Genomic DNA, 25,953 nt, shown 5'->3' on the forward strand with positions numbered 1-25,953 from the left:
CACCCTTTGCTTTGGGAATTTTGCAGTGTCTCCTAGCAGAATACCCAGAGTAATCTTTCACTCACAGGAAAATAGAACACAACATGGACTTCCCTGGTGGCACAGTGGCTAAGAATCCACTTGTCAATGCAGGAGACACAGGTTCGATCCCTGGCCCAGGAAGATCCAACATGCCGCAGGGTAACTAAGCCCATGTGCCACAACAAGAGAAGCCACTGGAATGAGCAGCTTGAGCGCTGCAACTAGAATGTATCCGTTCTCTTCACAACTAGAGAAAACTTGCACACAGCAATGAAGACCCAGCTCAGCTAAAAATAAATAAATAAATATTTAAAAAAATCTTAGAATCTGAGAAAGTGCCTTGGAAACAAAATGCATCAAAGGCATGACATAAAATGGGTGAGGGAGCTCTGCTTAAGGAAAACAACATGCGGTCATGAATTTTGTCTTGAATTCTGCATAAAATATTTCATATTATTATAATACCTCAAAACTGCTCTAAACCCACAAGCCTCACTTTGCATGCTTCTTGGGCCTGTATCACTTCCATAAATGTTCCTTTAGTTGTGGTTACCACCTGTGTAGCCCAAGTCAGCGTGCAGGTTGTAAATTCATCAATATTAGGGTAGAGATTGCTATCAGTGTTTTATGGACAAAATTCCTATCCTGTGTTTCCACTGCAGTTTTCATACTGCCAAGAGGAGCTAAGATCTTCCTTAATATCACCCTATTCAGGTACCACTAAGACAATAACAGGGAAAGAGGCTGAAACATGGGAAAGGAAATGGGTTAAGACCACATTTGAGGATAAACACCTGACTGCAAACAATACACTAGGCCAAGTGTGATGCCCTTGTTACATGAAGTCCACTCTCCGGTGGAGAGATTGGAGCTCAGTCCGAGAATCCTGCTACTCAAAGCCCAGACCCACTGGTGACCTTGCAACCCCCGGGGGGTGGTCCAGTGGCCATGAATTCCCATCCTCGACCTGGCTCCACATCAACAATGTGCACGCGAGTGGTGGTGGTCCTGGGCGGCCCTGGGGTCTCCACCCCTTGAGTCTGGGGTGCCTCTGATGACTGTGACTCACAGAGAGTCCTCAGGCTTCTGCCCTGAGAAAGCCCGCTCCCACTTCCTATCACTGGAACACCTGCCAGGAGCCCTGAGCTTCCATCAAGAGTCTGATTACCACGAGACCACCACCCACAGGCACATGGTCACAAGTCCAGCTGAACCGCACCCCCAGGAGTCCTAGCAGCTGGGCCCAATAGGGGAGCAAAGTCACCCCATGGGGCAGCTGAATGCCTGCGAGTGACTCCAAGAGTCTGGAACAAAGGGGTCACCCAGCTGGGCCCTTCCTGACCCACTCCATCACGAGAGAAAATGAAGCAGTTCATTTCAGATCTCGGAATGTCGGGGTAGTTTGTTACTTGCCCATAGAAACTGGAACAGAGTCTTTGCACTCTTTTCAGTGAATCTATCTTCCCTCTAAAGACACCCTCTAGATGCTCTTATCATATAGCACGAATGTATATTCACTTAGCGTGAACCCTCACCTGCCGCTAGTCACCCAACCTGATAGCCACATACCGATAAAGCCAGAGGACGGCGGGTTGGGCTGGATCTTCTCCTTCGTGTTCTCCTGGATGATGTCCCAAAGCTGCCAGATAAACTTGGGGTGAAGAATGTAAAATGGCTGGTTCGGGTTTCTCTGACGATGCTGAACATATGGTGTGAACAGGTTGTAATCTGGCTTCTTATACCACTAAGAGAAAAAAACATACAGTCAAGGCAGAGGTCCACACTGTGAAAAGGAAACTGGGCCATGCTGGGGTTGCAGGAATTTAGAGGCTGAGGACCAGGTTGGGAGGGGGGGTTAGGATGCCCCTTCTGCAGGCACTTCTACACTGAATGAGCGGTGAGTGAGTATAGGGGCTGAGGTCCAGCCTGGGGGACTGGTGCTTATTCTTTAGTAAAAGAAGGGAGAAGGGCTAGAGCAGGATCAGCAGACTTTTCTAGAAGGTAACAGGCAGCAAAAGAGGTGAGGCTTTGGGGCCATGGGGTCTCTGCTGCAACTCCTGGGCTCCACTGTATACTTACATGGAAAGCAGCCACAGATGGTACAATATATGGTTGTGCTTCAATAAAACTTTATTTACAAAAACAGAGGCAAACAAACAAACAAAAAATAAGCAAAGAAAAACAAAAATAAAAAGAAGGGAAAAAAAACAAAAACAAAAAACAGGGCCAGATGGCCTATGGCCATGGTTTCAATCACTGTATTTCAGAAATATGCTTTCCCAATCTAGTCTCTAGTGCAGAAACATGTCAGCCGTTGCCTGGGTTTGGGGCCAGGTCTGGGAGGTGAATGAGTGACACACAGGACTCTCTGCAATGACGGGGAGATTCTGTTCCTTCGTTGTGGTGCTGAATACAGGACTGTATGCATTCGCTACTGCCCAGCAACACATACATGTACAAAGATTACACATAAATGATTGCATGAAACCTCTTCATGGAGGGGTTTGGTGGAGGGGCTTATGTAACTCAATGAAGCTGTGAGCCATGCCGTGCAGGGCCACCCAAGACCGATGGGTCATAGTAGAGACTTCTGACAAAACGTGGGCCACTAGAGGAGGGAATAGCAATCTGCTCCAGTATTCTTGCCTCAAGAGCCCCAAGAAGGGCATGAAAAGTCAAAAAGATAAGACATCAGAAGATGAACTCGCCCATGCACTCCATTGGGTGGCAATGAGTTGCACACAACTTAGCGACTGAACAACAACAATTATATGAAAACATACACACTAAGGTTGATTTTTAAAAAGTCTTCAGAAGCATCTCAGGTGCCACCAAGAAGTGGGGTTTGGGGAAGGTGTGTGGGGAGGGGCTCATTCGGCTGACCGTCCCTTCAAACAGACGCTTCAGGCAAAGGTACTGGTGTTTCCACTCAGTGGTGTCTGACACTTCGTGACCCTATGGACTGCAGCCTGCCAGGTTCCTCTGTCCATGGGATTCTCCAGGCAAGAATACTGGAGTGGGTAGCCATCCCCTCCTCCAGGAGATCATCCCAACCCAGGGATCAAACTTGGGTCTCCTGCATTGCATGCAGATTTTTTACCATCTGAGCCATCAAGGAAGCCTGGGCTTGTATTACAATCCTACGTAACAGTCCCTGGTTGAATGTGGGTCTGTGGTTTTAAACATTTTGAGAAGAATAATTTGAACTGTGGCCCCCAGACCCTGGGGGCAGTGAGAGAGAAGCTCAGGATCTTTGCCACCTCCTCCAGACCCTCATGAAACAGAAGCAGAGCCTGGCCTCCCGAGAGTGGCACAGTCACTGCCCATGTCCATCAATCAGACAGCTCATGCCCTGAGCTTGGATGCTTCTAAAGCAGGAAGAAACAAGGCCGACAGCCAGAGACTCTCATGGGTCCAAAACAGCAAGAAAACTGTCAGAACTTAAAACCACAGAACCTCAGGCTGGAAGGAAGCCGAGAAATGCAAACACCCATTTGATACTGGTTCTTGGTAGATGGTGTGTGTGAGAATCGACTAGAGAGCTTTCTCAAAATCACAGGTGGAGGCTGGATACGGCCAGATTCCTGGGAACAGAGCTTGGGAGATGTGCGGGATAAGACTTCAGGAGATGCTAATGTGCACTCCTGGGTGAGAACAGTTATAGTCATGCCAGGTGTGTGTCCAGCCTCTGTCTCAGAATGCACGGTGACAGAATGCTTCTTCCAGAGGGACAGTCCACCATGGGTAGCTCTCCTGGAAAGTTACCCCCTGGTAGGGCTGAAATCTGTTCCCATCTTCATCAGAGGAAGCTGGCATCCTCTGGGGTCACAAAGAACAAGTCCACAGCCAGTGGCACAGCTTACAGCATTGCTCATGGGGATAAAGTGCAACCCATCTTCCCAGCCCCCTTTCAGAACAAGTAGACTGGCTTTTCACGCCAGGCTTCCCCAAAGTACAGAGGCTGTGAATGTAATTCTCTTACATATGTATTTTTTCAAATAAAGAGCTGACTTATTGGAAAAGACCCAACTCATTGGAAAAGACCCTGATGCTGGGGAAGACTGAGGGCAGGAGGAGAATGGGGTGGCAGAGAATGAGATGGTTGGATGGCACCACTGACTCAATAGAAATGAGTCTGAGCAAACTCTGGGAAATGGTGAAGGACAGAGAAGCCTGGCATGCTGCAGTTCATGGGGTAGCAAAGAGTTGGACATGACTCAGCGACTGAGCAACAACAACTTGCTTTTGGCTGTGCTGGGTCTTTGTTGTTATGCACAGGCTTTCTCTAGTTGCCAGGAGCAGGGGCTACTCTCTAGCTGTGGTGCTCGGGCTTCTCATTCAGGTGGCTTCTCTGGTGGAGCACAGGCTCTAGGTCACTTGGGCTTCAGTAGCTGCAGCACATGGGCTCAGTAGTTGTGGCTCCCAGGCTCTAGAGCACAGGTTCAGTAGTTGTGGTACATGGACTTAGTTGCTCCATGGCACGTGGGATCTTCCGGGATTAGGGATCAAACCCACATCTTCTGCATTGGCAGATGGATTCTTTACCCCTGAGCCACCTGGGAAGCCCACTCCCTTATATTTTGCTGACTGGCAATAATCTTGTTTTTTTGCCTTTTCATACTGCTCATGGGGTTCTCAAGGCAAGAATACTGAAGTGGTTTGCCATTCCCTTCTCCAGTGGACCATGTTTTGTCAGAACTCTCCGCCATGACCCGTCCATCTTGGGTGGTCCTACACGGCATGGCTCATAGTTTCATTGAGCTAGCTCAATGTGATCAGTTTGATTAGCTGACTGTGATTGTGGTTTTCATTCTGTCTGCCCTCTGATAGAGAAGGATAAGAGGCTTATGGAAGCTTCCTGTCTGAGGGGGAAACTGGGTCTTGTTTGATGGGCGGGACCATGTTAATTAAATCTTTAATCCAATTTTCTGTTGCTGGGTGGGGCTGTGTTCCCTCCCTGTTGCTTGACCTGAGGCCAAACTATGGTGGAGGTAATGAAGACAATGGCCAACTCCTTCAAAAGCTTCCATGCACGAACTGCTGAACTCATTGCCTCTGACCCTGCAGCAGGCTGCTGCCAACCCATGCCTCCCCCGGATATTCATTGGAAGGACTGATGCTGAAGCTGAAACTCCATGACTTTGGCCACCTGATGCCAAGAACCAACTCATTGGAAAAGACTCTGATGCTGGGAAAGATCGAAGGAGGGAGAAGAAGGGGATGACAGAGGATGAGATGGTTGGATGGCATCACGGACGCAATGGACATGAGTTTGTGTAGGCTCCGGGAGTTGGTGATGGACAGGGAAGCATGCCTGCCTTAGGGGTCACAAAGGCAAGACTCAGCGACTGAACTGAACTGAATAATCTTGTTTATCCTCTATTGTATAAGATTAAGAAGGTTTGGAGGCAGAAGCCAAAGAGCTGCACACTCAGGAAAAACCTGTGACAGGCTCCATTTCAATAATAATAAGCTGTGGAGTCACAATGCTTAGCCTGTTCTGCCAAGGATTTCCCATTTATTTCAAAATATCTTTTAACTACTGGGAAGGTGATGTAATCATCCTACAATGGAAAAATTCAGCATGTAAGCAGTCCAATTTCCGGTATGACTAGGGCATTCCTAGCATCTAGATGTCGTACCTTTTGTTTTTTTAAGTCCTCCAGAACAAAAACACTATCGTCAGAGGGTTAATGCTCACCATGGAGCTACTGCAACTGGGAGTCAAAACAGTATGAGCATACGTGAATATAATTAGCGCCTATGATCGGTTTCATTCCACCTGTCCAAGTTCAGTCCCTGACTTCCTCCTGTTATGTATCAGTCAAAGGTGCCGTCTGACCTGCAAGGGTCAGGGCCCCAAGGAAATACTCACCAGGTTAAGATTTGCAGAATAAGGAGCTGGGTCCCAGGCCACCAAGATGACGTCTTTATACAATGCACTATCCATGAAGTGATAGCTGGGGTTGGTTAGAATCTGCAAATATATACAAAAATCACTGCAAAGCAAGGGCTTAGGTCTTCAGAATTGTATTTTTTAAAAGGTGAAAACTTGTTTTTTATAATCTTATTTATTTTTGGCTGTGCTGGGTCTTGGTTGTTGGGCAGGCTTTTCTCTAGTTGTGATATGCGGGCTTCTCAGTGCGGTGGCTTCTCTTGTTGCAGAGCACAGGCTCTAGGGCACGCAGGCTTCAGTAGTTGTGGCATTTGGGCTCAGTAGTTGCAGTTCTCAGGCGCTAGAGCACAGGCTCAGTAGTTGTGGCACATGGGCTTAGCTGCTCTGCAGCATGTGGGATCTTCCTGGACCAGGGATCAAACCTGTGTCTCCTGCATTGGCAGGTGGATTTTTTTTTTACCACTGAGTCACCACAGAAGCCCAAGAAGTGCAAATTTAAAAGAGGAATTGGAACAAAATGTTCCTCAGACTTTCTGGGGGAGGGAGAGAGGCAGGCTTTACATAGTAGAAATTTAGAAAATATCTGGAGAAGGGGTGTGTGTGTGTGTGTGTTCCTTTTTAAAGAAAAGAGCCCGCAATGGACCCATCTAAAGATATCAGCGCTGGATTGAAGCCTCTGGCTCCTTGGCTACCCCAAAAGCCTCTTCCTCCGTGGCTTTCACAGGTCATTGAGGGCGACCTGCAGACCTAGAAGAACCGGAATCTTCAGGTGTCTCCCTGAGACAAACAGCCTCAGGACAAACGGAGCCCAGAGATCTGGAGACTGGGGCCCTCTCTGGCCCTGGGTGAGCCCTTCAATCTCATCTGTCCATCATCTTTTTAAAACTATAGTTTGGGTTGGCGGGGGCGGGGGGGATGATGCATTAATTTGTCTCAGTTTTAAGACACTCTTCTTCACATCTGAGTATTTCTGAAGTTAGGGTGTATCTCACAGTGACAGGTGTCTTAATTTGCTGGAGCTTATCTTCTCCTTTTTGAAAAGCTGTCATCAGACAGAAGAGGAATCTTCAATCAGTGGCGTCTCTGAATTCAGGAAGCAGGGCCTGACTCTCACCTGTCTCTCAGGCTGTGAGCCCAGGGCCCAATGCAGAAACCATACCTTTTGTTCTGTAAGAAACTCACTATAAATTTCTCATCACTCCATTTTTTACATATAGTTTGAAATGCTAGAAATTGTTGTGGTTTGTTCTGAGAATAACTTTGTTATGAATTTTGGAAAACATTCTTCTTAAGAACACACAAAAAAGAAACTTCCTTTTTAAAATTTTCAAATTATAGTGAAATTTCTGAGGTGTTCTGCTGCCCCTTAAATTCTGTATCTTTGCCTTTCTGCCCTCCACCCCTGATTTATTCCGTTTAACTTCCTTTTTCACAGTTCACAGAATTCAGTGTGCTACATATATATATTTCTACCTCTACTCTGATTTTTCCTTTTGATCTTACTTTTTTTTTTCCTTCTTCATAGCACACATGAATTCCCATGTCACTGCATTTTTTCTCAGTAATTCTTTATTATTACAAAACCCCGAGATCATGGTCCTGGAGAGCTGGGTGATTTCTCTTCATTCACCCAGTCAAGCTATTTACCTGTAAAATGTACATCCATGAAAAGTCTACCCAGCTTACCTGGGAATTAATGATGCGGAGAGTGGTTTTATTTCCGACATCCTTCTCATAGCCACGTGTAGGAGCAGAGTTAAACCTCAAAACCGCATCGTGGGAATCTGAGGGCACATATATGACAAAATGACATTTTTTTGCCTCTGCATAAAAATCTGCAGTATCTAGGAAAATATCTTAAAGCAAAATTTTCAATACCTGAAACTAACTGGACCCCAGTAAAGTTCAGACACTCCTCCCCCCTCTCCACACACATTGTTCGGTATACTGTTTATTTAGAATGAGATCCTGGCTGGGGGCAAATAAACATGAAACCATATCAATCCATTACAAGTGGTCCTACAACATCTAAGTTATATTTAAATGCTTGGTATGTGTTCATAGTCTTTAAGGACATGCTTTATGCATGCAGGAAATGTCAAGAAGCGTGTGTGTATCTAGACTGCACTGTGGAGTCTCATGTATTTCCTAGAAACAGGGCTGAGACCACAGTTAATCAGCAATAGGGAATTTCTATGGGTTTTCTCCAGTTTCAAAACAGTATTGAGGTTCCTTAGAAAACTAAAACCAGAGCTACCATGTGACCCAGCAATCTCAATCCTGGGCATATGTCAGAAAAAACTCTAATTTGAAAAGATGCATGTACCCCAATGTTCACAGCAGCACTGTTTACAATAGCCAAGACATGGAAGCAACCTGAGTGTCCATCAACAGAAAAACAGAAAAAGATGTGGTATATCTATACAATGGAATACTACTCAGCCATAAAAAAGAATGAAAAATGCCATTTTGCAGCAACACGGATGGACCTAGAGATTATCATACTAAGTGAAGAAAGTCAGACAGAAAAAGACAAATCTATGATATTTATATGTGGAGTCTTAAAAAATGATGACAAATGAACTTATTTGTAAAACACAAACAGACTCACAAACATGGAAAGCAAGCTTATGGTTACCAAAGGGAAAATGGGTAGGGAAGGGACAAATTAGGAGTTTGAGATTAACAGATAGATAGTACTGCATATAAAATAGATAACTAATAAGGACCTACTGCATAGTACAGGGAACCATATTCAATACCTTGTAATAACCTATAATGGAAACAACCCTGAAAAAGAGTATATGTATGTATAACTGAATCACTTTGATGTACACCAGAAACTAACACAAAATTGTACATCAACTATACTTCAACTTTTAAAAAAATGATTCACCCATATATAGTTTGTAACACTGTATAAGCATCATTTGGAAACTATCAGCTCATTAAGTCATGCAGATCTTTCAAATATCTATGTATTTCATTATAAAGTATCAAATATCATATATATCACCATGGATATCATCACTTTTTAAGTTTGGGGAGCTTCTGAGCTCATGGTTGAAAGCTTTGTCACTGGCAATAAATACTATTGGTTATGTTCCTAAAAGTGACAGGCTTACTTACTTCCCTTTTGAGAAAATACCTGCCAAATGTTCAAGTCTAAATTAAGTATGTCTGTCTATTAGTCATCTGTCCCAAGTATAACTGTGTTTCGTGACAAAAGGGGCTAGTTCCACTCACAGCTCAATCACAAGAGTGCTTTTCCACTGGGGGCTGGTTTGCAGAAATGCTTTCATGTTATTTCCCGTTTGGTCTTAAAAACACATGTACTTCAAAGACTGAAATCTAATAAAACCAATCATTTACTGCTTCATCAAGGACATCCATACTTGGAACTGGCACCCTTTCCTGTTACTGTTAAACTTGGCAGCAAAGCATTCTATGAAGGCTAGTACCATTGGGTACCACTGCTTTGATCTGTTTTATTCACTGCTGCTCCTGCATCATCCTGTTCAATTGTCAGCAGCTAAAAAGATCTGTGAGTACTATAATGAAAATAGTTCTCACCTCGTGAACCCCTGAAAGAGTCTTGGGGACTCCAAGTGCAAGGTCACACACTCTATGAATTGCTGACCTGGGGCGAAAGTGGGGTGGTCTCCAGGCACTGAGAGGTAATCAGGGTGGGCACCAGGGCCAAAGGTAGGATGCTAGCACTCCTGGACCAGTTCTCTCTCTAAACTATGCCCCTCAACACAGCCTCCATCTAGAGGTAAGGTGAACAAACTGAGGAGGCCGGGCAGTGGGTGCATTTCTAACTGATTATGTAGAAACTTCAAATTAATTGATCACTGCAGCAAATGCCTCAGTTTTTAAAAGCGGGTGTTCTATACTGAAAGTGTTAGTTGCTCAATCATATCTGACTCTTTGCAACCCTATGGACTGTAACCCACCAGGCTCCTCTGTCCATGGGATTCTCCAGGCAAGAATACTGGAGTGGGTAGCCATTTCCTTCTCCAGGGGATTTTCCTGACCCAGAGATCAAACTCTGGTCTCTTGTATTGCAAGTGGATTCTTTACCATCTAAGCTACCGGGGAAACCCTGTTCTACAGTGAGGTGTGTTTTAAGTCTCAGAAGGACCTGAAAAGGCACAGGGCACAGAAAGGTAATCTAGCTTCACTCTTCTGGGAGTGGCGTGAGTTTGAAGAGTTAAGAGGTCAAATTCGTGGAGGACACAGAGAGGCAGGGACAGAGACCAGCTGTCAGGGAGCAGAAGGGACCAGGATGGGAGGGGGAGTGTGCAGAGGACGAGCTGTGAGAGTCCATCATGTGGATCTTGCCTGGCTGTGCCTCTCCCAGATAATCGCCTTAAAAACTGAACTGTCCATTCACATTTAGGGGGAGAGGAATGGTTCAGACAGGAGACAGGAGAAGAGAACATAGAGTCAGTCATTTCTGGAGGACATGTTTCCAGACAAGAGCCACTTCACATTGACCTTGAGAACAGAGCCAGGCTCAGTGCATCACTGAGGAAGATGAAAACCCTGCAGGGAGCAGCCAGCCAGAAGGTGCAGCAGCATGAAATCCAGACCCAGCCCAGGTTGCTGCATTCCCAGAGCCCCCATCCCTTCCTGAGGGCAGAAATCTGCAGAGGCAGCCCATGCCCCAGTCTCCAGGGAACAGCCTGCCAAAGAGACAGTTCTTCTTCCTCCCAAACTTGCCACCCAGGTCTTTCTCACCTAATTGGGACTTTCACAGTGTGCTTGCTCCAATCTTGGCTCTGGAGCAATCTTTCCCTAATGAGACCCTGATCCATCACTCCTCTGCTTTAAGATTTCAGAGTTCTGCACCAGGAAGCCAGGGATGGAGTTTCTGAGACCCAGACTGGAGTTCAAACCCGGCTCCACCCTCTGTGTCTCAAGGTGCATCGGTTTCCTTTATCTACAAAATGGGAATGATCTTGTCTGTCACTTGGCATCACAAAGCTGGTTAACACATAAAAGCATGGAGGATGGGAACTTCCCTGCAGTAAAGACCCTACACATTGCTGTTGTTCAGTTGCTAAGCCGTGTCCAACTCTTTGTGGCCCCGCGGACTGCAACTCTCCAGGCTTCCCTGTCCTTCACTATCTCTTGGGGTTTGCTCCAACTCATATCCATTGAGTCAATGATGCCATCCAACTATACGTGGTACCTACTATTATAATCATTATGTGAAGTCTAACTTCTGGAGAATGACATATGAGAGCATGGGGCTGACCTGCCACTGGTCCAACTTATCTATTGGCTGTCCACCCCCAGCCCCTTGTGCTCTCCTTCATCACCCACACACTGAACTGTTTTTCTCATCCACCTGCTCTGCTGGCCTTCGGCCTGGATTTACCTCCTCAGACATCAGCCCTCGAGGGGTGGCCGGATTCCAAGGTCATTTCTTCCCTGTCTGTCTATGCGTCTCTCTGTCCTTCTAACTGTGATACCAGAAGTGTCTCTTTATAGTCTGTCTCTCCCACCAGACAGCAGAAGATTTGAGGGTTAGGGCTGGGCCTCATCCATCTTTCCATCACTAGTGGTGAGCACAGTAGCTGGTGAAGAGTTGGGGACCATGATTGTTGAATGACTATATGACCTGCTCTCTTGCTTTTTTAAGCAATGGTAACAGGATGCCAAATTCCAAGTTCAGCCAGGAAGACGTCCCCTCCCTGAAGAGGAAGGCTTCTCTCCATCCTTCCATTTCCCACACGCTGGCCGGAATCTGAATCTCAAGGAACAGACTTGATCTTGCATTCTAGGCGATGCCTGTTAGCTCAGGGCAGACGTTTCTTGTCTAGAGTGTGCTTCCCCAGGATGGCTGCTAGTGAGCTCACGAATAATTATTATTTACAGAACAGGTGAAAAAAGATCATCTCATGACTCCAGCAATGAGTGTCCCATGTTTCCAAAACAGTTCAGTTTGCTTTTCAGTAACATATTCAAAGTGGAGGTGTTTACAGCTGCTGCACTGTTCTCAAAAACAATGACAAGGTATGACTCAGTGCAACAGAACTGGGGAAGCACCGTGGCACCGCAGCAGCCAGGGGAGGGAGCTTCTGAGGGGGCAGCTGCATGCAACCCTGGGGCATCCCTGGTTCCCTTGGGGAGGGGGCCCGAGATTTTCTAGCTCTGCCCTCATAAGACCACAACCTCCTGCAAGTCTTCTGATCTTCACTTAGTCAATTCATAAGTACAATAGATGCTTAAGGGTTAAGATGACTTTAGTTAAACAGTACTGCATGCCCTATTGGTGGCTCAGATGGTAGAGAATCTGCCTGCAATGAGCGAGATGTGGGTTCAATCCCTGGATCAGGAAGCTCCCCTGGAGAAGGGAATGGCTATCCACTCTTATATTCCTGCCTGGCGAATTCCATGGACAAAGAAGGCTGGCGGGCTACAGTCCATACGGTTGCAGAGAGTCAGACACAACTGAGCCACCAACACACAGCATACCCAATTCCAACCTTCCTGAAGAAATTGGCTCTGTGACTTTGTTCTCATCAAGAGAGGTGTTAACAACTGTGTACTGATAACTGTGTGTACATTCAGTTCATGTCAGCACCTGGCATCACGAGGACTGATGCTGAGAGATGCCAGCTTGTGAAAATGAAAGGCTTCTTGTCTTTACATATGGAATTGTGCTATATTATATATTCTTAAAAAGGCAGATGCAAAACTGGATTCAAAGGAAGTGAAGCAAAACAACAGAGAATTTTAAAAATTTTCCAAGTGTTTGTTCTTCACGTACCTTTCTACGATTCTAATCATGAATCTTTGTGTGAGTGCAGATGCTGTCAATTAAATCTGCTTGCCAGAAACTAAGAAAGATATAACTGACACATCGTGTTCCCCAGAAACATGGAATTGCCAGTGCCATTTATACTCTCTTCTGAATTCTGAACAGAAAAGAATTTATAAGACTCTGGTCGAATAGAAGAGAATTTACAAGACTCTGGTTGGGGATATTTACGCCCGAATAAAGAGTGAGGGAGTTCTGCCTGATGGATGAAAGCAATGCAAACGCACAGGTAGGAGGCAGTGGGGCTTAAAACAAAGCAAAAAAACAAAACCAAGAGCAAGTCGGCGCCTGCTTTAAAGCATGCTGCTTAAATTCCTCCTTCCGTGATTAATCATGTCCTGGGAACCTAAGGGAAGTGTGGCTTTACTTCACCCCAGGGGCCTCTGAGCTAGAGCTCCCTCCTAATTGGAAGCAGCCGCTCTGCTCAGCTCTGGCTGCAAGTTTCTGTGACACTCGGACAACGTGATTATGAGCCTGCTTAATGTCAGCACGGGGACACTGGGACTACAGGCCGCAAGCCCAGGCTTGAGCTTTGTTTTTTTTTTTTTCAACTTCTTAAAAATTTCGGATTCAGCCTCATTGCTGAGATCCTGTGGGTGTAGGTCGGGGCTGTGCAGCCTGGTGATGGGGCATCAGCCACTCCTAGAGGACATGGAAAATGTCCCGGCCCCAGAGATGGCGATGACTCCTTTCTGTACAGCGGGTAGTGACCTCTGCAGATCGCATCCAGGGGGGCTGAACAAACACCGTCCACCTTGAGGAGTTAAGGGGTGTGCTTTTACATCTGGCCTCGAGGCCCGAGGCTGCGTCCAGTAGGCACTTGATTTCTTGGCACCTGGTACAGAAACCTGCCCGGAGGAGGGGCTGTGTGTCTGCCAAAGGAGTGGAGGAGCTACCGGGTCACTGGTGCTGCAGCTGGCTGGGCTGGGCACTGGGGGTGTCGAGGGCCTGAAACTAGATCGCAGTTTCCTGAGAAGAAGGGACTCTACATCTAGATGTGGGAACCCCCCTGAGCTGCTCGCCACCAGCCTGCCCCATAACTTTGGGGCTCCAGGCTGCAACAACAACCCTTACATGCATTTCCAGCCAGCCTACCTGCCTGTCCAGCGGCCTTCAGGCTTCCCAGCCCCCACAAGAGCAGGGAGGAGGCCTTAAAATTAACCTTTCTCTCTACAGCAATGCAGGAGACACAGGAGATGCAGGTTCGATCCCTGGAGGTGGGAATGACTACCCATTCCAGTATTCCAGTAAGAATACCTACTCCAGTATTCTTGCTTGGCGAATCCCATGGACAGAGGAGCCTGGTGGCCTGCAGTCCATGGGGTCAGAAAGAGCTGGATATGACTTAGAGACTAAGCAACAATAAAAGGAGACCTCTGCTGGATCCACCTGGGTTCATCCGGTCCCAGGGAAAGAAGAAGACCCAAGACTCTCCAGAAACACAGTGTCAGACTGGGGGTGGGGGTCGGGTGGCCCCGGGGACCCACCTATCTCCTCGCCCAGCGACGAGTTGAGGATGGCGCCTGCCGACGTGACCACGGCGCAGGTCCGGAGCCTGCGTGGGAGCAGCCGGCTGAGTGGCACCGGAGGGACCAGCGCGCGCCAGCCGAGCGCCGAGAAGGGCGGCTCAGTGCCGTCCAGGGTGCGCACCTGCACGCGGCCCCGCAAGGCGCACAGCAGCTCGGTGCGGCTCCGCCCGGCCGCGCGGCGCCCCCGGAAGCGCACGCCGTGCTTGTTGGCGCGCAGGTAGGCACCCATGGCCTTCTGCAGGCGCGGGTGCAGCATGCGCGCCGACGCGTCGCCCTTCCAGAGCCGTCGCAGCAGGGCCCGGGACATGGACGAGTACAGCCGCTCCCCGTCCTCGCCCCCAGCGCTCCGGCCCTGCCTCCGGGGCCCTCGCTTCGCCCGCCGTCCCAGGGCTGCGCGTGGCGGCTGAGCCCCCTCCGGCCCTGGGTCCCCAGGGGAGAGGCGCCCCGACGTGCCCGGAGCGGGGTCCTCCGGGAGAAAAGCGCTTAGGGACGTTCTCCCTGTCTGGGCCGAAAGAAACTCTTGTTCATGTTCAAAGCCATCTCCGGCCCATGTCCGCAGGGGGCCGGATGGGAGTCCCCGGGGAGACCCCCGCCGCGAGTCTGCGCCCTCGGGCAGGCCCTCCGAGGCCCCCATGATGGCCCGCTGCCTTCCTTGTGCGGGTAGCAGCCTCCGGGTCTCCAGGAAGGAGAAGGAGCTGGGCGCGGGCTTGGCCGGGCTGCTGTCGGTGAAGTAGAGGAAGATCACCACAAAGAGGAGCCCCCACGCAAACACCCCGCAGAGCATTCCTTGTCTCCATTGCTTCAGGTGCGGTTTCATGGCAGGTCCACGGGCTCAGTGCTTGTGTCCCGAGGTGGCGGGCTGGACCTGAAAACAGAGGGTGTCACAGTGAGCCACGCAGGACAGCGCTGGGGACAGTGCATCCTAGAGTGTCTCTGGGGACAGTTGAAAGGAGCATCAGAAACCAGGATGGCCTGGACCTCCGGCTAAATTCAGCGCTCATATACCCCCAGTCTGGACGCCTGCAGAACAAGAAGTCACATCCCCTCAGCCCAGGGTCTTGGGAGAGGGAAGGTGAGCCCGGTGTACCTTGGAGAACTACCCAAGGCACCTTGGTGTTGTGTCTGCCTGCCCACCACCATGACTGCCTAATTCATCCCCCTGCCCCGCCTCCCCGACTCCTCCCCGCAGCTGGTTCCAGATTTCAGTTTGGTGAAGCTGGCAGCAGGGCTCAGTCGGGGTTACCCTCTCTCACCTGCTCATCAGAACAGTGGCTCAGAGTTCAGATCCTGTACAACAAAGGGCCAAGTGCTTCTAAGTGAAACTTCCCCACAGTTCCCCAATGGTCCCCAGTAAGTGCAGTGCCCCTATAGTCCCTAGTAAGCAATGACCCAGCCACTGAGGCTGCAGGGGAAGGTTATGTTAAGGTGTCTGTGGACCTCAAAACACCCCCAGATGTTCACCCTCGCCACCAGCCTCTGATAGAGTAAGATGGACAAATGTCGAAATTTTAAATAAGGGAGCAGATGAGGAGAGGTTTTCATGCAAGGGCAGGGGTTTTACTTAGATAAGAACTGAAACCAATTGGGCGATCCCTAGATCAGTGTGGTCACCTGAGGAAACTACACACGGTCTCTCGTGGAAAAAAAAGATGTGCCAGGGTGAGAAACCCACACGCCTTATGGCCCTGTAGCTGATTACAGATAGACATGGGTCCTTCACTTTCTTCCCATGGAGAGGTGGGTCTGGGTCTCTCCCATTTGAGCAGGGGGAGTGCTCTGACCAGTTACCAGGCTCAGATCCAGTAGCTCCCATGTCCTGCCTTTAAAATGCTCACAAGGGAGGAAGTGGTCACCAGCAGAAGCAGACATCTCTCCACGGACTGAGAGATGCCCAGCTGAACCCTGGGTGTCCAGTTGTTCCAGCCCACTACCATCCTGGACTCCAGCCCAGTGGGATGATCAGATGATTCCAGCTCTGTCCAGCCTCTGGTGGCAGCTGCATGTAAGACCCCAAGTGGGAACCCAGTGGAGCCAGTTAACCCTCAGAACCAGGTGTGATAAAGACACTGGTTTAAAGTGATAGAGGTTGCTCTTCTGAGCCACAGGTCTGGAGCTGATTCGTTATATCAGAAATGATCATTGGAATAGGCTCTGCTAAAAAACTCAGATGAGAAGTTCCCCAAATGCCTCAACAGTCATGCACCCTTGAGACGAGTCTAGCCTCTCAGAGGGATTATGTGAAGAGCAACATTCACTGAAGTGTTTTTTAAGTTGTGACTTCTGAAAAGCTGTCTGCTTGACACATGAAAGCAAGGCTGTAGATTTCCTTTGCAGCCACACATCAAACCCACACACAGAGCATGGTCTCACCAAGCCAGACACACTCATGCCAGCGAACGAATGTACAAGAAATAGTGCCAGCAGTTAACTTGCTCTCTGTCAGACCCTGTGCTCACTTAACATGTTTCCTTCATTATCTTATTTGGTCTTCCCAGCACCCAGTCGGGCTTCCCAGGTGGTGCTAGTGGTAAAGAATCCACCTGCCAATGAAGGAGACATAAGAGATGCAGGTTCAGTCCCTGGGTTGGGAAGAGCCCCTGGAGGAGGAAATGGCAACCCACTCCAGTATTCTTGCCTGGAAAATTCCATGGACAGAAGAGGCTGGTGGGCTACAGTCCGTGGGTTGCACAGAGTTGGACACAACTGAAGCGACTTAGCTCAGCACCTAGTAAGTAGGAAACACTGCTATGTCCATTTTATAGAGGAGGGGGCTGAAGCCTGGAGGGGTTAAGTAACTTGCCCAAAGTCACAGAGATAGCATGCAGTAGACAGCACCAAAAAAGCCACCTGCTCACACTTTTAATGCTAAGTTCTGACTCCATCTAATGGTACCAGATGAGGCTGTCTATTCTAAATACGCCAAATTGTGGGACTCTGAATACATATTTCCATTCCTGACTGTCTCGGCAATGTCCTGGTGCTGGAAAAGCTTCTCAGGGCTCACCACCAAGTTCTGTTCATAACTCTTGAGGGACAGCCAACGAGCAGTGTCCCCAGACAGACACTGCCTAGAGACCACACTGAGCAGCAACTGCTAAATGATCTCCCAAAACCTGTCCACTCAGGAGCCTGCACTTCAAACTGTGATGCCCCAGCCTGATGATCAAAAAGCTGTTTCCAGGATCTCAACATTTCTATTAGCAATCACAAAATTACCCTTAATAACAGTTATTCTGTGTTTCATCCAGCTGAGCACCATGCCGCATTGCTCTGACACCAACCACCGCAGCTAGCGGGGCCCTACGGGGAAAAGACTCAGTCCCACACGATGGCCCCACTTCAGACACCAGCCTGGAGTGGGCTCCGCAGGCCACCTGCACTTCTGGCAGTTTGGCTACCGATCTGGGGGCTCCCCATGAGACCCTTAGGTTTGAAGATTTGCTACAGACTGGCAGAACTCAGGAAAGCACTAATATTAATATAAACCAGGGATCACAGTCTCTGGGAAAGGGATACACAGAGTTTGAGGGCTGGGTGGGGGTTGTCCCAAGGGCAGAGGTTCCAGGCTCTCCATACCTGGGGTCTAGGGATGTCACATGAGGGACATGCATGTGTTGACCAATCACAAAGCTCCACTGAGCCCTGGACCCGAGTTTAGTTGCGGTTTCATTAGGTGGACATCACTGACTGAATACTTGGCCATGTGACTGAATTCAAACTTCAGTTGCCTTCCCATCTCCAGAGGTCAGGCTGGCCCAAAGCCCCCACCGTCTCATCACTGGATTGGTCTTTCTGGTGATTGTCCCCATCCTGGGAGGTTCACCGAGACTCACCTCTTTAGCACAACAAAGACCCTCTTATAACTCAGGCGATTCCAAGGGTTTTAGAAGCTCCATTTCTAGACCTGGGACAAAAACCAATTCTTTGTATTACAGTAAGGCAGTAGTTGCTTATTTAAAAGGCAGTCTTTCTGCTCCTGGCTGGAAATCCTCATTACTGCTGGCTGCACTGGGATTAGTTTTGAGCTAATCCTGGCAGGTCACTAAAGAAAGGAAACACAGGTTTTTTATTTCAGCATTCGCTTCAGAGTCAAAGTTAGGGGTGTGCACAGGGCTGGGGTTGGTGAAGCTTTGACCTCCTGAGGAGGAGCTGGGGGCCAGAACAACACCCAGTTGCCTCCATTCAGCAGGGTCAGGAGGCCATGGGAACTGAGCTGGGAGGGGACCTACCACATCCCACAGCACACTCAGGGTATCACACACACAGCCTGCTTTACATGGATATGCCTGACTCCCAGCAGAAGACTTGAGAAACCCTTTCCCTCATGGGGAAGTGAGAGATGTGAAATGGAGGGATGTGATGAGAGGATGTCTGGGGACTCGAAAGGAGGAAAGGTGAAGCCCTGCAGGACGGACAGGGCTGCGAGGGGCCAGGACCCTGGGGGATGTGAGGTTCCCTCCACAGGTCTCTGGGAGGAGGAAGGGTGGGTCTGTGAGGCCTTGGACATGGAGAAACGAACATCATCCCAAGGTACAGGATGACTTCTCATCAGGTGAGACTTCCGCACCTGATGCTTGGTAATAACCTGAAGGCATGGGTTCGCTGCCTCTGCTCTGGGTGAGGCTTCAACTGTTAATAAACTGCAGCTGTGCCTGCAGCCTCTGTCACTGCAAACCTCTGCCGCCAATTAAGGAAACGTCCTCCAAAATGACGAAATCTCAAGGCGGTGCAGATCCTCTGCTAGCAACAGGCTGCAGAAATCATTACATGTGTCATGGCCTCGGTCATTGGTACTTTTGCAAATATCCAGGACACAGAGGTGGAGGATGCTGTCAGAGTCAGAGCCTGGATCAGTCTTTGCCTTAAAATAACCATACAGCCTAATAGGGTTTCCCGGGTGGCTCAATGGTAAAGAATCTGCCTACCAATGCAGGAGATGTGGGTTCGACCCCTGGGTCAGGGGTCAAATAGAAAATGGAATAGAAAATGGCAACCTACCCCAGTATTCTTGCCTGGAGAAACCCATGGACAGAGAAGCCTGGTGGGTAATAGTCCATGGGGGTGCAAAGAGCTGGACATGACTGAGCAACTGAGCACATGGTCTAATAGGAGAAATGTTGGATAAATGAGAGAAAATACATTTTCCCCCCATTAGTATAGTACACCTGAAATGCTGTGATGATACAGCTCAAATGGATAGTGTCTGTAACTCTCGCTGATCTATCTCATCATCAGCAGGGGGACGTGAATGACACCAGGGACATACAAAAAGAAGCTCATCAGACAAATCATTGGTCCCCAGGCAATGATGAAAAGAGGCTCCTTAATGGAGCACATGCAGCCTTTTCTGGGATGGTGTCTTTGACTGAGGCTGTTGAGGTCCTGCTGGCCAGGTGAGAAGCATGACCTGTGCTGTGTGGATTTCTCTCTTTTCCTTTTAGGATTCCAACATCAGCATCTGGCCGTGCTAGGGCATAAGTTCCAATTGGGTGCTCTCTGCCTATTTCAACCAATTTTCTTTGTTCTCACCTTTTACCCACTTTCTGTCGCCTTTGTAGCCAAGCTTCTAGGAAACCTAATGTGCAGACAAGGATTAGAGACAAAACAAAAAAGTGACCCTCTGTGAGAAGTCAGTGGGTCTACCTGCTCTGGAATTCTGATGCCCAAATCTTATATACTAATTCTCAGAGAAATGAGTCCCATTTCCACATGGATGTTCCACAAGAGCATAGAGTATTCAAATGTTCCTTCAAGTCATTCAGAAAGAAATCATGTTCTCAAAAAGGCACAATTTGTGATAAGTTGTCCAATGAAATTATGCAATGTAAGCGCCGGCACAGACCAACACCACGATGAAGCTGAGGACTGCGTGTGTTTGTGCTCAGTCACTTCAGTTGTGTCCGACTCTTTATAACTCTATGGACTGTAGCCCACCAAGCTCCTCTGTCCATGGGATTCTCCAGCAGCTGAGGGAGCTGAGGGTTAATACCATCATATTTTGTTCAACGCTAAAGAGAACTTAGGACTTCCCTGGTGGCTCAGTGGTAAAGAATCCAACTACAAATGCAAGACATGTGGGTTTGATCCCTGGATCAGGAAGATCTCCTGGAGAAGGAAATGGCAACCACTCCAGTATTCTTGCCTGGAGAATCCCATGGACAGAGAATCCTGGCAGGCTACAGTCCACGGGGTCGCAAGAGTAGGACACAACTCAGTGATTAAACAATGACATCAATGAAAGAGAAGTTACTCCTGGGCTTTGCTTCTTCAATACTGTCCTTCCTACCCACTGAGGTTGACAAGCTTGATCGCTGGTTTTCTTGAATGGAGAGTTTTTTTTTAAACACACACGTTGATGGATGCGTCTGCCACAACTGCCATTCGGCCAGGTTTTCTCTTGTTTGAGAAACTCTCGTGCCCTATTTGTGTGTGTGTGTTGTTGTCTAAAACCTAAGTATTTGTTTTAACACTGAGATAATAATAAAGAAGATGTGGTGTATGAGCTACAGTGAGGCACTCGTGCATCTTAACAGCCTTCAGGAGTCATTTTCTTTCAAGAATCATTTTTCTAAAATTAGCTATCATCACATCTTCAAGAAAACACTCAGCCTGCCAAGCACAGGAGGGGACTGCCCTGGAGGGAGTGCTGCAGTCTCTCCAGCACCTCAGGCCTTCTCTTCACAGAGGACCCACTTTCTTTTTTTCATTGTTTATAAAAGTGAAGAATCCTCAAGGCCAATAACAGTCCACTCCTTAGGGCATCCTCTCTGCATCTCAGCCCATTCATAGGCTAATGTCAGAATAGAAAGGAAAAGGTCAGACAGGTCGAGCAGAACTCCTGGTGGGAGGATAGCCCCTTCTCTGTCTCCTTCTTACTAGCAGGATGGCAATTCATCCACAGAAGGAGGGGCAGCCCACTGCTGGCAGCTTCTGGTCAGTGTCCTCGTGACCCCAGGCCCTCAAAAGGATGCGGCAGTTCAGGATGGGAGGAAGGATGCTACTGGGGCTGGACCACTAGAGGGAGCACGCTGGGCAAACGTGTAAGTTACAAACCTTAGCACCAGGCTTCCTGTCAAGTGCAAAAACGTGGTGGCTGGGGCAATGTCATCGCGGAAGAGGTGAGCCACTTGATGTCCTATGAGTGGCTCCCAGCAAAGGATACCCGTGTCGTGGGGTCACGTTAGGTCAGGCGGGGGCAGGGTGGATTATGAACAGCCGATGTCAGGGGCGTGGACCAGACCAGCATCACTTGCTGCTGTCAGCAGGTGACCCCACAAACCAGTCACTGTATCTATACCGGCTCATTTTAATTCTTCATTCTCAGTTTTACCCACTCCAGTATTCTTACCTGGGAAATCCCATGGACAGAGGAGCCTGGCGGGCTACAGTCCATGGGGCTGCAAAGAGTCGGACATGACTGAGTGACTGAACACACACAATATTTATAACAAACTCCTTACAAACATTATTAATCTCATTTGGCTCTGAATGGTTCCCTTCCTCTACACCGTTCCAGAGTCCCATGTTTTCCTATCATATCTCAAAGCTGGGGAAGGTGCACCTTGCTTAAAATTTTAATGAAACTTTAGTCCCTCTCTGCCACAAATACCATGCTGAATTCTAGCCTAGGTCCCTGCATTGGTGGAATCACGTGGTCCCCTAAAATTCTGTTTCCCCTAACATTCTTTTTTATGTTCACAGAATCTACAGGGCTCTGAGCTGGCAGCCACTGGAGAGCCTTGCCCGGCTGGCCAACCACATGAATTCTGCCCATCAGAAGGGGAGGCCAGCTCCCAACACTTTTAGAGGAACTCCAGGTGTGGAGGTCCCTGATCCCAGGGGGTTTGCTCTCTCGGTAGGAAGACAAAGTGATGATTCTGACTGCCTTTGATGTCCCAAGATGGGTGAATGGACAGAGGAGCGACCAGGATTGAGGTCATCCTGGTTGCTTCAAAGAGGAGGGGACCGGAGGTGGACCCTAAGAGACAGAGTGGAGCTGGGTGGGAGATGCAGTCCCTTCTGGCCAGGATGGTGAGCCTGGCTGTCTGGTACACACATGGGTGACCAGGAGTGGTGGGATGCCCAGCTGGACAGGGACATGCCCTCTCAATGGGACCATCTTCCTCAGCAGTTCGAGGTCTGTCCTTGGGTGGCAGGGCAGATGGAAAATGGTTGAAAAGGCAGAGACTTGCTGGATTTAAAATGGATAAGCAACAAGGACCTACTGTACAGCAGAGGGAACTCTGCTTAAAGTTATGTGGCAGCCTGGATAGGAGCGGAGTTTAGGGGAGAATGGATACATATGTATAGCTGGCTGAGTCCCTTCGCTATTCACCTGAAACTATCACAACATTGTTAATCAGTTATACCCAATAGAAAATAAAAAGTATAAAAAATAAATAAGAGGCAAAGGCTCACACAGGCAAGTGGCCCCGGGCAGATTTTAGCTCTCGGAACTTTCTGCAAAGGGGGCAGCAGGTGGTGGCAGGGCAGGGAGGTTGGGAAGCTTGTTTCTGGCTGTTCAGAGATGCACAAGCTGCCTGCCAGCTGGGGTCTCTGGCTGCCTGAATCACACCCATCTGCTCCGGACACAGTGGTCTGTTTGTTTTACGATAATCAGCATTCATATATTTACACTTTATACCAGTAATGTGCCAAGGCTCACGGCTGAAGTAGCTCTGACACTCACGGTGATGGGAAGGATGGGAAGTGGCATACTGCCATGCGGATGTAAAGTTTCTCCCAGATTCGCGGTGAAAGCATCAGTGGCCGGCAGGTGGCCCTTACGAGGAGGCCTCCAGCCAGCAGGAACCCTGCTTCCTCAAGAAGTGCAGGCCTCCCTTCCTCGTCTGAGAGGGCCCGGGGCATCACCAGCAGGAGATAGGAGGCAGTGGTGGGGGATGCTTGCACCACCCAGGGGCAGCTCAGGGACACTGCCCCCGAGTCCAGACTGTGGGTTGGACAGTGAGACCCAGACTCTACAGTGTGTAGCTGACCAGAAGGCCCTGAGGTCAGACAGCCTGTTCTGAGCCTTCTTGTCATGTTAGATAAATTCGTGAAGCCTCAGCTTCTTTATTCAACATGCACCATGCGTGTCCTAACCCTCACTGGTCGATAAGACCTACCACAGTACCTGGCCCACAGTGAGAGTTCAAGACACAGTAGTTTTCAGTTCAGGTTTGGTATTGCGTAAAAGTAAGGAAGTAACACCACGCAGACACAGAGAATAGACTTGTGCACACAGTGGGAGGAAGGAGAGTTGGGAAAAGCTGAGAGAGTAGCATAGACATATATACACTATTATGTGTAGATAGCTAGTAGGGCGCTGTTGTATAAGGGAGCTCAGCTCGGTGCTCTGATAACCTAGAAGGGTGTGTGGGGGTTGAGAGAGAGGTTCAGGAGGGAGGGGTTATATGTGTACTGGTGGTTCAGATGATAAAGAATCCACCTGCAATGGGGGAGACCTGAGTTTGATCCCTGGGTCGGGAAGATTCCCCTGAAGAAGGGAATGGCCACCCACTCCAGTATTCTTGCCTGGGTAATCCCATGGACAGAGGAACCTGGTGGGCTATGGTCCATGGGGTTGCAAAGAGTCAGACACGACTGAGCACGCACATACTTGCCCAAGAGCCCAGAGAAGAGGGCGCTTCGGAGACCCCCTCTCAGGAGTCTTCAAACACCCCACGAGGCTTGTGTACTCCATCAGAGTGGAAGTGGGCAAAAGCCACTTCCTCAGACTCCAAGCTTACTGCTCTAGCTCTGTCTGCACAGAGGACTGCGGATAAATGTCAGGAAAGCACTGAGGCAAAAATGAAGCTGCAAAACAAACCCAGCACATCCTACTGTTTATGTAAAATCTGACAACTCCAAAACAAATGGCAGATAGAAGCTCCTTTGAGGAGGGAGGGAAGGGCCTGGGTGAGAGGAAGACGGGTCTTGAGTCACCACTCAAGCATGTCTGGAGTAAAATGGCAAAATATTCACAACCATGCAGTCTGAGTTTGGACACCCACTATTTTTGTTTTACACAGATTTCAAGTACTTATGATTTCAAACATAACAAAATTTGTCAACATAAAACTTGTCCTGAAAGTTGTAAAAACAAGAATAAGAACTCGTTAATTGTGTTTATATTTATGTCTCTGTTTCCCGATCTCTTTGGGTCATAATTCCTGCCAGTACATCAGCACAAAATATAAATCTAACAGTGAGTTACAGCTTTGGTGAGGACTTTCATGTGACAGCGTTATCAGTCTGGAAGAGAAAAGCTCAAAGCTAAAATGATTTATGGAAGCGTACAAGAGCTCTGAACTCACAGCAGGCTGTGAGAAAGACATTAATTTTTGTTTTAAAACACATATACACACTTATCATGGAGTCAAAGAGGAAATCAACTTGAAGATTTAATATAAAACATGAGACTTTAAAGACACTTCTCTGTGTGGAGCTTTCAACTCTGTTCTGAGCTTCAAAGCCAAGTTTTCCATCTGCAGACCTCACCTCAGCAAAGGTGCGAGGGGCTGGCGTGGACTCAGTGGACCTCAGGAAAATCCAATGTGGTCTGGATGTTTTTGGTCTAGCCTGCTTCTCCAGTTTTCAGTTTCAGACCCAGTAAAATGTTTCCGGTTATGACATAGTTTCTGAAGTTTCTCTGAGGATTGGCCACCCGTGATAACGTACTCTAGTTCCTACCCACCTCTGGTCACTGCCAGTCACTGGGTCACTGTGCCCTGGTTGGGAGCTGCACAATTGTTCTTGTGTCTGGTGTGCACGCATACAAGCACAATGCTGATTTTCCATTGCTTCATTCATTCATAAACTCCACAGATACTTGCATACCTGACACATGCTGGATTCCAGGTATGCGATGGTAAAACACATCAAACATACCCTCCCGCCCCTGCCCCAGGCCTAAAGTAATGTGGGAAAGACAGAACCAAGTTCATAAGTCTGGCAGGATGCTAGGCATCCTGACTGACTTCCCCCTCCCCGCCTTTTGCTGTACCTTCCTGAATTCACAGGGACAAAGAGCAGACCTTCTCTGACCCGGGATGACTGTCACAGAAGAACCAGCAGCCCTTTATGTTAATTCTCAGCTTTTAAGTTCAAAAGCTATATTTCAAGGACTGTGGAGGGGAGGACAAAAATTTGGAAGAATACTTTCTGAGCTGGTTTTCCCTTGCCCAAAGGGAGGCAAAAACTATCCCTGGTGGCTCAGATGGTAAAGAATCTGCCTGCATGCAGGAAACCCTTTTTGATCCTTGGGTCAGGAATATCCCCTGGAGAAGGGAATGGCAAAACACTCCAGTATTCTTGCCTGGGAAATCCCATGGACAGAGGAGCCTGGCAGGGTACAGTCCAAGGATGGGGTCGCAAAAAGTTGGACACGACTGAGTGAGCAACACACACAGTCTGATGGAAAGGAGAAGGGGAATTGAAACAGGAGAGTGAGACACTCAAGATACAGCTTCTGGGGAGTTTAGATAAAGCTGCATTTCTTGAACCCTGGGGATGTGGGGTGAAGATGCTGCATCAGTGAGGGGTTGTGACTGTGGTACTGCTTCTATGATCTCTCCACCGCACGCCCCCCCCCGCCATCACACACTCATCTACTCAGCCCCTCTTCTCCCCAGTGAGAGGAACCCATGGTCTAGGGAAATGCAGCACACTACCTG

At 48.5% G+C, this 25,953-nt stretch overlaps 1 protein-coding gene across 6 annotated transcripts in view; it reads right to left on the bottom strand.

Moving 5' to 3' along the window:
- The window catches only part of ST6GAL2 (ST6 beta-galactoside alpha-2,6-sialyltransferase 2), a 104,351-nt gene that overhangs the window by 60,935 nt on the left and 17,463 nt on the right, over window positions 1-25,953 (bottom strand). For all 6 annotated transcript variants that reach the window (XM_043468826.1, XM_043468824.1, XM_043468823.1 and 3 more), the window contains exons 2-5: window positions 14,237-15,143; window positions 7,604-7,701; window positions 5,897-5,998; window positions 1,591-1,765 (exon numbers count right to left, since the gene is read on the bottom strand). In XM_043468826.1, coding sequence (XP_043324761.1) covers window positions 1,591-1,765; window positions 5,897-5,998; window positions 7,604-7,701; window positions 14,237-15,095 — 1,234 coding nt within the window. In that variant the 5' untranslated portion in view covers window positions 15,096-15,143. The remainder of the gene's footprint in view (window positions 1-1,590; window positions 1,766-5,896; window positions 5,999-7,603; window positions 7,702-14,236; window positions 15,144-25,953) is intronic.

The sequence above is a fragment of the Cervus canadensis genome, chromosome 5, assembly GCF_019320065.1.
Source record: "Cervus canadensis isolate Bull #8, Minnesota chromosome 5, ASM1932006v1, whole genome shotgun sequence".
In the NCBI taxonomy this organism is placed as follows: Eukaryota; Metazoa; Chordata; class Mammalia; order Artiodactyla; family Cervidae; genus Cervus; species Cervus canadensis.